The sequence below is a fragment of the Populus euphratica genome, unplaced genomic scaffold (assembly GCF_000495115.2).
Source record: "Populus euphratica unplaced genomic scaffold, PopEup_1.0 scaffold39.1, whole genome shotgun sequence".
NCBI classification, from domain to species: Eukaryota; Viridiplantae; Streptophyta; class Magnoliopsida; order Malpighiales; family Salicaceae; genus Populus; species Populus euphratica.
In genome coordinates, this window is record NW_011499897.1 from 317375 (window position 1) to 327254 (window position 9880).

General features: G+C 39.2%; 2 protein-coding genes and 1 pseudogene across 2 annotated transcripts; 2 read left to right on the top strand and 1 right to left on the bottom strand.

The window, feature by feature from the left end:
• The first annotated feature begins 1249 nt into the window (after positions 1–1249).
• Positions 1250–2762, top strand: LOC105132183 (transcription factor TCP9-like; annotated as a pseudogene).
• A 461-nt stretch (positions 2763–3223) lies between these two features.
• LOC105132184 (cucumisin-like) lies at positions 3224–6853 on the top strand. The gene is made up of 10 exons (XM_011035523.1): positions 3224–3343; positions 3426–3517; positions 3893–3990; positions 4080–4220; positions 4344–4407; positions 4484–4997; positions 5095–5420; positions 5519–5630; positions 5722–5935; positions 6038–6853. Exons 1-10 carry the CDS (start codon positions 3260–3262, stop codon positions 6676–6678), a joined length of 2286 nt encoding a protein of 761 aa, XP_011033825.1. The 5' UTR covers positions 3224–3259; the 3' UTR covers positions 6679–6853.
• Positions 6854–7378: 525 nt separating this feature from the next.
• LOC105132185 (bifunctional dTDP-4-dehydrorhamnose 3,5-epimerase/dTDP-4-dehydrorhamnose reductase) lies at positions 7379–9111 on the bottom strand. The gene is made up of 2 exons (XM_011035524.1): positions 8498–9111; positions 7379–8136 (listed from the first exon to the last, which is right to left on the bottom strand). The coding sequence occupies exons 1-2, from the start codon at positions 8951–8953 to the stop codon at positions 7684–7686; spliced, it is 909 nt and encodes a 302-aa protein (XP_011033826.1). The 5' UTR covers positions 8954–9111; the 3' UTR covers positions 7379–7683.
• Between the last annotated feature and the right edge of the window lie 769 nt (positions 9112–9880).

Here is a 9880-nt window from a genome sequence, read left to right on the forward strand (position 1 = left end):
GATTTTATTTTATTTTGCCACACGATATCAATCTACTTGATGCACTTTCGTTTGCACGTGCTCGTTAGCACGTTCGTTTCATTACATGCTAAAAGAGAGATTTAATATAATTAACGGGCATGTGCTCTTCCACCTTGCTGGCAGTGGATGGCATTAAGCTCTGTACTTTGCTGGCAGGGCAATCCCCTGATTGACACGGTAGAGGCAGGATTCACCCTCTCCTCGCCATTTCTCCCTGCTCTGTCTTGCGCTTTTAAGTACCCGTCCGTTCTACAATGGAGAAGGCATTGCAATTGCATAGCTTCTATCTGGAATTTAATGGAGAAGGCAACGCTACAATCTGCATTGCTTTCCCCTAAATTTATAAAAATTTATCATTATTTCGAGTTTCATGACACTATTAAATGGTTTCTGATAAACCAGGTATTATTTTATTATATTTTAATTTGTTTTATTTAGGCCGCAGCAAAAGTACGCCTATAAACTAGTGGTTACTATTTTGCAAATAGCTCCATGGATAAAATTCAAAGCATTTTCGAAGTGATGTTGAGCCGGAAATAAGCCAAGCCATGACTTTTGGTGTTGGTTACAGTAAAACAGTGAATCTCAAGTACCAAGTAGCAAAATAAAATAAAAAAGCTAGATTTGAAAGTAAAAACAGTGTTTTTAGCCTTGTACCTAAAAACTCAATTGCTTTTTATTTGAGGATAATCCAGTTTTTTATTTTAGCGCATTAGTTATTAAAGATTTATGTGAGGGTATAATTATTTTTAATTTTTTTTAATGAAAATCCAATTTATTAAACTACTCTATTAACCGAACTGGTTGAGACTTTAGACCAACCATGTATTATGAGTAGTTTTTTAAGGTGTGATTAAAATTGTATTGTTAAGACTTTTTTAATAATATTGGATAACAAAGCTCTATATGTTTTAGTGATTTATTTATTTATTTCTTTTGCAATATCATCTTATTTTTTTAATTATTAAATCATAAATCTTATTTTTTGACCATTAGACTTTTATAAAAATTTAGATAAGTGATGCATTCTGATTTTGACCAAACAATTATTTTTGGGAATAATAGTGCAGTAAAAAATCAATGTTAAAAAATATAATTGTGTTAAAATAATACTATTTCTCAAATATTTTTCCAACTTGTATCATTTTTCAATAACTTTTACCAAATTATATCATTTTTTCAAAAAATAATCTTATTAGAAACACTACCGAAGTAAATAAATTCTATGGTTTTGCTTTTGCACCCTTAACTTTCCCATATATCTTTCTGTTTGTCAATTTTTATCATAGTTCATCCTTCATCATCTTAACCAAACCCAGTCCTTTCTATTCATTTTCCCTGGAAACAAACAAAACATCCAAATTACCTTGTGGGTTGCTTTCATTTTTCTCCACTGGACCCTCAAGAAATGGCATCCTTTCAAGAACATGAAGTAGACCTAGTTGATGAAGGTGGCACTTCTGATCTGAGCACAAACGCTGGTGACCTAGAAGGCAACAGGAGCAACAACAGCGGCAATAATAGGTCCTTAAAAAATATCAACAATTGATGAAACAGAAGCATTTCAAGTCATGCCGCTTAAGGAAGAGCCCATCGACTCCGATCCTTCTTCTTAACCAGACAAAAGAACCCTCCCAAAAATGGGTGTAGTCCCGCTAGCTATGCAGATGCCGATGCCGATGCCACTGTCAATTCCGATGCCGATGCCGATGCCAGTCACTACAATAGCAACAACCAGACGTTCATCCACCAAAGACTGCCACACAAAAGTGGAAGGCCGTGGTCGTAGGATCCGAATACCCGCCACTTGTGCTGCCCGGATCTTCCAATTGACTCGAGAATTAGGCCACAGTTCAGGCGGCGAAACTGTTAGATGGCTCCTTGAACATGCTGAACAAGCTATTATTGAAGCTACCGGCACGGGCACGGTTCTTGCTATTGCTATGGCAGGACTCTCAAAATCCGTACAACAACCACTAACAACAACAATTCATTAACTGAAACACCGATCAAACGGAAGCGCCCTTCGAATTCAGAGTTTTGCATTCAGGGTTTTGCGGTAAGAGTGAAGCAACAGCCGTTTCGATTTCACAGTCATCTAGTTCAGCCCCAGTAACGCCTAGAGCACCAGTTGCTGCGGCCGACACCACAAGGATCGGTACCTGTTTTTGCTGTGGGAAATAATTGGATGATGGTGCCAGCAAATGCTTTTCGGATGATTCCACACGTTGCGGCCGCGGGTACTCCCACCGCAGCTCCAACATTTGCTGCTTGTTCTAATCAACAAATACGACCCTTATCGCCTTCGCTAACTCCTGTATTTAACGTTGCGGCGGCGTGGCCCATATCACCATTTGTGGCATCAACAAATGGTGGGAATCAAACAGGAGTAAATATAGCAGCGGCAAGTGTTGTAGAAATACCTAGCGGGGTTGAATTTTGGGCACCTTCAACGGTGGTCGCTAGCACATCAGTTGGAGTTAAAGTGGCGAAGAAATCAACAATGGCGTGGCGCCTAGAGCGAGTTCTGGCAGTGGTACTGGTAGCGGTAGTGGAGGGAAGGCCCGGATGTTAATAGATTTATGATATGCTGGAGTTGCAGTTGACGGGGCGTCCTGCGATTAATCGACCATAATGCATATGTTATGGTTAAAATCGTCAGAACATAGTGTTAATGTGCCCGCTAACAAATGTAAATTAACGTTGTTAGAAATAATTTCAAGTTTAGGGTTTTTCTCTTATTATAATCGACCAAAATATTTGGGTTAATTTACTATCCGGCAATATCCCATACTACCAAAACATTTGGGTTAATTTACTATCCGGCAATATCCCATACTTTCTGACGGAGACTGCTAGAGAAGTACTTGTAAATGTCTTAAAGGCACGAATCGAAAGAGAAAGATTAATTATTCTAAACAAAAATCCGGACGACGAAGAAAAAGAAGGTGTGACAGACGATGACCCCAACACTGACTCGAATCCTCGACGAAGGGTGCTGGTCTTCTTCATATTTTAAACACAGCAGATTTTGTTGCTAAATGAGCTGACCTCTCAGAAAAATAAAAATTTGGTCGTTTTGTAATTATTTCGACACTCACAAAGCCATTAATAAGTTCAGTGATTAAGAATTATCTTCGATGATAACAACAAACACTAAACTTGCTTATATATAAGCACCACATACATTGTATTTCGATCATCAACTAAAACCTGAAGCGGTCAAGATTTGGTTTCAATGGCCATGGCAGGGCTCCTTTCTCTTTTGTGCCCATTATTAGTCGCAACATTTCTGGTGCTTTGCCATGCCAATGAGAAGAAGGTAGAATTTTTTTCTTCTACGTGTTTTAAGTGCCTAAATTCCTACGCTTAGCATATGTAACCAGTCACTTTCATTCACACAGGTTCACATTGTCTACATGGGAGAGCGCCGCCCCCAGGGAGATTTTTCGCCTGCATCGAACCACCATTCGATGCTAGCGGGCATCCTGGGAAGGTTAGAAGCCGGTCTGCTATAATATTATTATTCTAATGCTATTGAAATTTAACACGTTGTGAATTATCTTTACGCGAATAAACTAAGGTAAGAAATCACAACACTACTGACGTACGGGAAGTGATAGGCCTGCATGCCGATCTTTCTTGATGGCTGCGCACGGTCCAGCTTATTCACAGAACCGTTTGAAAAGCGACTTACTGCTATAAAACTAGAAAGAATATTGTCACGCTTTTCAGCCGAATATAAGGTTTCGTTGCACTTATAAGTACAACTCATGTTTCTTTAATGTTTCTGTGCTCCTCCCAAGGCACCATATGTATGCATTTGATCTCGAATAACATGATCAAGCGTTGGAAAATTCTCTGAATGCAGTTATGAATCAGCCAGAAAGTCTCTGGTATATAGCTATGGAAGGAGTTTCAATGGATTTGCGGCAAAGTTATCAGATGAAGAAGTTGAAAAATTATCAGGTGAGCTGTCAAACGAATATTGGTACCAGGATTTAGGGTTTTATTAGCTTCGTTAGATCGATGCTGAATAGGATCAAATGTTTCTGCAGACATGGAAGGTGTTGTTTCAGTCATTCCAAATCACATTTTAAAGCTTCACACTACAAGGTCATGGGACTTCATGGGTTTCTCTAAAGGCAAACTTGGAGCACCCTTGGAAGGAAATGTTGTTATCGGTTTTCTGGACACAGGTTTATTTTTTGAAATTTATTTGCCTCACTGGCTAAAACTCAAGACGATGTATTTTACTTACAAGCTTTCATGTCTTTGCATTGTAGGAATCTGGCCAGAATCTGATAGCTTCAACGATGAAGGAATGAGCACTCCACCTGCTAAATGGAAAGGAAAATGCGTTGGTGCCAACTTCACCTGCAACAAGTAGGACTATATTCTCGATTGCATTCCCCTGTGCTTCCCTTCAACACTGTAACTAATGGAACTTTTGAAATTGCAGCAAACTCATTGGAGCCCGGTGGTACAACAGCGAGAACTTCTTTGACATTACTGACTTCCCATCCCCTAGAGACTCCGAGGGACATGGAACCCATACTTCTTCAACAGCAGCTGGCCATGAGGTGCAAGGAGCAAGCTACTTCGGTCTAGCTGAAGGAGTTGCAAGAGGAGGAGTTCCCAATGCAAGAATTGCTATGTACAAAGTTTGCTGGTCATATGGATGCTCAAGTGCAGATATCCTCGCAGCATATGATGATGCCATAGCAGATGGTGTTGATATTATATCTGTGTCCCTTGGTTCCGCATTTCCATTCCCATATATGGAAGATCCCATCGCCATTGGATCTTTCCATGCCATGAAAAACGGTATACTGACCTCAAATTCTGCTGGCAATTCTGGACCCTATCCATATTCAGTCTCCAACTATGCACCATGGACATTGACAGTAGCTGCCAGCACCATTGACCGGAAGTTTGTTGCACAAGTTGTCCTAGGCAACGGACTAGTCTTAAGTGTGAGTATATGAGTGCTGCAGTAACATCATTAACAACAGATTTCACACCAATCGTTTACTTATACCATGCATATTGTTTATTGGATGACCAATAAAGGGACTCTCGATAAATAATTTTGACCTCAACGGGACCGCATATCCACTGATTTGGGGAGGAGATGCAGTTAACTTCTCAGCAGGTGCTAACACGGAAATTGCAGGCTATTGCTTTCCTGGAGCTCTCAATTCATATAAAGTGGAGCGGAAGATTGTTCTCTGTGATACGATGGTGACTGGTTCTGACATTCTGATCGCTAATGGTGTGGGTGTCATAATGTCAGATTCATTTTACAGTGTAGATTTTGCTTTCAGTTTCCCCGTACCAGCAACAGTAATCAGCAATGAAGATAGAGTCAGAGTTTTGAATTACATCAGAACAACAGAGTAAGCAAACCTCCGTAGAAATTCTAATTGGATCACCTCTATAATGACTTTAAAATTTATTGGTTTTGCTGTTCTGAAATAATAACCATAACTTTCAGGAATCCGACCGCAACTATTCTGGTTGCTCAGGGTTGGAAGGATGTCGTGGCTGCTTCAGTTGTGTCGTTTTCTTCGAGAGGACCAAACCCGATCACCCCAGATATTCTCAAGGTAACCAACAGACTAAGTAGCTATAATTAACAGAACCGCCTATTCTGTCTTTGAGCTAGACTTGACTTGAAATTTTAAATGGGTGATACAGCCTGATATCACTGCCCCTGGTGTGGACATCCTCGCTGCCTGGTCACCTGTGGCACCTCCTTCTATCGACTACAAGGACACCAGGAGCGTGAATTTCAACATTATCTCCGGTACGTCCATGTCTTGTCCACACACTAGTGCTGCCGCCGCCTATGTGAAGGCTGGCCACCCTAACTGGTCTCCTGCTGCCATTAAATCAGCCCTCATGACAACAGGTGAGAAACCTGCTGACTTCGCATTGACATTTTTTTTTTTATTTTGGGAAAAAAGATACTTCAATCGGTCTCCTTTGTTAACCCATTTGTTTCATTGAAAAGCTAATATCATGGACCCGAGGAAGCACGTTGACCTTGAATTTTCTTACGGATCTGGTCAGATCAATCCAGAGCATGCATTAAACCCTGGGCTTGTTTACAATGCATCCGAAGCAGATTATATTAACTTCCTCTGCAAGCAAGGTTACAACACTACCACTCTCAGAATGATCACTGGTTCCAGCAGCAGTGTTTGCAACAGCACCACACCTGGAAGAGCCTGGGATCTTAACTACCCAACTTTTGCCCTAGCCGTGGAAGATGGCCAGCCAATTCAGGGAGTCTTTACTAGGACAGTTACCAATGTTGGTAATAGCTATTCAACCTACACTGTCAGCACGTACATGCCATACTCTGTTAGCATCACTGTGGAGCCCTCTGTTCTGACATTCTCTAAAATCGGAGAGATGAAAACATTCACAGTGAAGCTCTATGGACCAGTGATTGCGCAGCAGCCAATCATGTCAGGTGCAATCACCTGGAAAGATGGGAACGGTCATGAGGTGAGAAGCCCCGTGATTGTATACAATATCCTTCCTGGTTACGAGTATGGAATACCCACTTCCTCCATGACAACAGGGAAAACAGACAAATTTGAAGGCCCTTCCATGTATCACAAGACCGGTATCCTCGGACGCCACTAACGCACTAAACGCATTTATTATTTCTCACGCTGAGGTTTCTGTTACTTCAGTGAGCTTTCAAATGTGCATTGCTCCTGCTTGATTGAAATAAATCAGAATCCAAATTCTTCGACATGAATCTGTTGAATGCTTTTCTTCTAAAATTCTTGTTTAAACTTGTGTGCTTTGTCTTCGACATGAATCTGTTGAATGCTTTTCAACTAAAATTCTTGTTTAAATTTGTGTGCTTGACTAACGTGACGGTGCTGCGATTCCAGGGAGGCCACGATAATTATTTTGCTCTTGTACAATTATAGGTTGCAACTCGGCCCACACGGCATCTGCTGCCAGAAATCACTACAAGGACAAAGGTTCAAGACACTACCATTTACAGGTTCTTCCATAATCAGCACAGCTAAATTTCTATCAAGATGTTCCATTTAGAAAAATAATTCAATTAAGATTCTCGACAACGCTGCCCCCACAAAGCCCTAATAACCCACAGATCATCACATCTCTAGTGCAGTTGCCTTGAAGTTCTATCTCCATCAATCAAACGTATTAGGTGTTTTCTGAACGTTTGAGCAATTCACAGTAAGAAAGGAAGACAATCAGTCAAGATTTGTAGCTAAAATCAGATAGCTGGTTGAAATGATGAACCGAGTTTAAAAATATTAGAAAACTAATATTTGCCTTAAGGCAAAGCAGCCTGTGCCATACATTAACCCATCAACTCACAAACATATATTTAAAACTTGATAAATCAATTAACCTCTAACTAGTTTATTCATGATCAAGTTACAAAAACAAGATACAAATACAAATAGGTGAAATATGCATGTCATTTGGAAGAACCTATTAGGTGGAAAGATCACACCAACCCACAGGACCCATTTTTAATAAATAGAAATAAGGAAACCAAAAAGATCCAAACCTAAAATTCAAGCACCATTCGGCTTGAAAAACATACTCAATGAAGGACTCTTTAATGGACAATAGTTCATCGATTACTTCCCTTCGGTAACATCAAGCAGCAGCAGTCTTCTGATTTGGTTTGAAGACATACTTGATGAGGGACTCCTTTATTGGCAAGAGCTCAGGGAATTCCTGCTTCAATTTGACAGTATCAAGCTCGTTGTTGCTCCTTGGGGCAACAATTACCTTAGCCTGCTCCTCAAGAGTGAAGTTTTTCCATGTGAATTTGGGGTCAATGTAATCCCGATACATCTCCAAAATCTCATTGTGACTGACCACTCCAGGATTCGTAAAGTTATAGATTCCAGTAAGGTTTCTCTTTGCCATCTCAATGGAAATGGGAAGGAGTTCATCCAAGATCGTCATGGAGTTTGGAATGTCCACTACCTTCTCATATCGAGTGATCTTCGTGATGAAGTTGCGAGGGTTGCCTAGATCACATGAAATGGGCATTCTGACGCGCAATGTACAAACATTTTCATAATTCTTGAGCAAATCTTCGACCTTTCAAATATCAGCAAAACACAAAATAAACCATGAATCAGATTTAATGGCAGCATCAATAACAATAATTAAATGTTACAAGCAATTATTACTTTAATGGTTCCAAACATTATGTATCAATCACATGCACGACTGCGATTTAAAGCCCCCTACTCTGCTAGGGGTAAGCAAGTACCAACTGATTAGATCCATAAACCAACACGCCTAGATCCACCGAATTTTTAAATAATCAAATGTCACACATTAAATAGATCTTTATAATTATTAATTAAAAAAAAGAAGCAATCTTATCGTAAAAGCAATTCTAATGTTATTCAACACACAAAAAAAAAGAAGACAAACAATGATATTATTACCATACCATGGCCTTAGTCTTGGAATAAAACGATCCGATAAAGTTCGGAGTATCCTCTTCCTTAAAACCAATACCCGACCCGAGAGGATGATTTGAATCATACTCAAAGATACAACCAGTAGCATAGTTGATCAAGACCAAACCTTTCTCCCTGCACACATCAGCCAACGTCAGCGTGCCGACCACATTGGTTCTTATGGTCTCGACCTTATGGGACTCGCACCAGTCGACGTTAGGCCTGCCAGTGACGCCGGCAGCGTTGAAAACGTGAGTGGGATTGACAGCAGCTACATCGGCTTCCAGGGAGGGTCGGTTTTCAAGGCGACCGGAACCGTAGGTGAACTCGATGCCCTGGGATTGGCAAAGCTTGCCTAGGAGTCCACCGATCCAGCCAGTGCGCCCGTAGATGAGGAATTTAAGTGGTTTTGTAGATGCGGTGCCGTTTGCAGATTCGGATCCCATTTTGAGAGAGAGGGGAGGGGAGGCGAAATGAGGTGGAAAGGATTTTGGATCTGGAAATGAGGAGAAATGCGTGATGGATCGACGAGGGTGCGTTTGTGTATATAGAAAGAGAGAGATATTAGCTGCCAATTTCGGTTCTTTCGGACAGCGACAGATGGAGTCGTGTATTTTGCGACTGGTGGTTTGTAATCGTTTCCTTTACCATAGGAATTCCCCTTTTCAATTCTATTCTCTCTCTCTTTTTTTTTTTTAAGTACTTTAATTAAAAAAATAAAGTTGATGGAGAAATTATCGTCCTATCAACTGATATTTTATTATTCATTAAAATAAAAAATAAAATAAAATTACTCTTGAATCAAGTAAATTTTGAATTAAGTATTAAAAATAAGATTTTTTTTATCAAGATACAAAATTACTCTTGATTCAAATAAATTTTGAACTAAATATAAATATTAAAATGTTACTATGATATAATTATATTTTAAAAATTGTAAAAAGTTAGATTAATCATTTTTTTTATTACACAATCAAATTACTAATTTAACTCCATAATAAAATAATATAATGCTTACTACTTATGGGCAATTTGATCCTTTTTTATTTTTAAGATGGTGTAATTACTTTTATGCTTTTAAAAACAAAAATAATTTAAATTTTTTCTAAGGTTTTTTTTTTGTTATTTTACTTTAATTTTGTTGCAAATTTAAAGGTTTGCAAATTTAAAGGTTTCTTATAGGTATTATAATAATTGATATATATTAAATATAATTAACAAAAATTATGCTAAGTGGACAATTTCCATGTTGTTAAGTGATATGTGCAATGCTATTTAACTACTGAACATTATCTTTTATAGTTGTGTATGAAAAGCTTTAGTATCTTTTTTTTTTTTTTAGATTAACGTGGGGGTCCGGGCCAGCTTGCCCG

Excerpts from the sequence above, each read along its gene's own strand:
- LOC105132184 (XM_011035523.1), top strand. The coding sequence starts at position 3,260 with ATGGCCATGGCAGGGCTCCTTTCTCTTTTGTGCCCATTATTAGTCGCA. Across the intron at positions 4,998-5,094 it reads GCAACGGACTAGTCTTAAGT|GGACTCTCGATAAATAATTT; the intron begins GTGAGTATATGA and ends TGACCAATAAAG. Across the intron at positions 5,936-6,037 it reads ATCAGCCCTCATGACAACAG|CTAATATCATGGACCCGAGG; the intron begins GTGAGAAACCTG and ends TTCATTGAAAAG.
- LOC105132185 (XM_011035524.1), bottom strand. The coding sequence starts at position 8,953 with ATGGGATCCGAATCTGCAAACGGCACCGCATCTACAAAACCACTTAAA. Across the intron at positions 8,137-8,497 it reads ATTCCAAGACTAAGGCCATG|GTCGAAGATTTGCTCAAGAA; the intron begins GTATGGTAATAA and ends GATATTTGAAAG.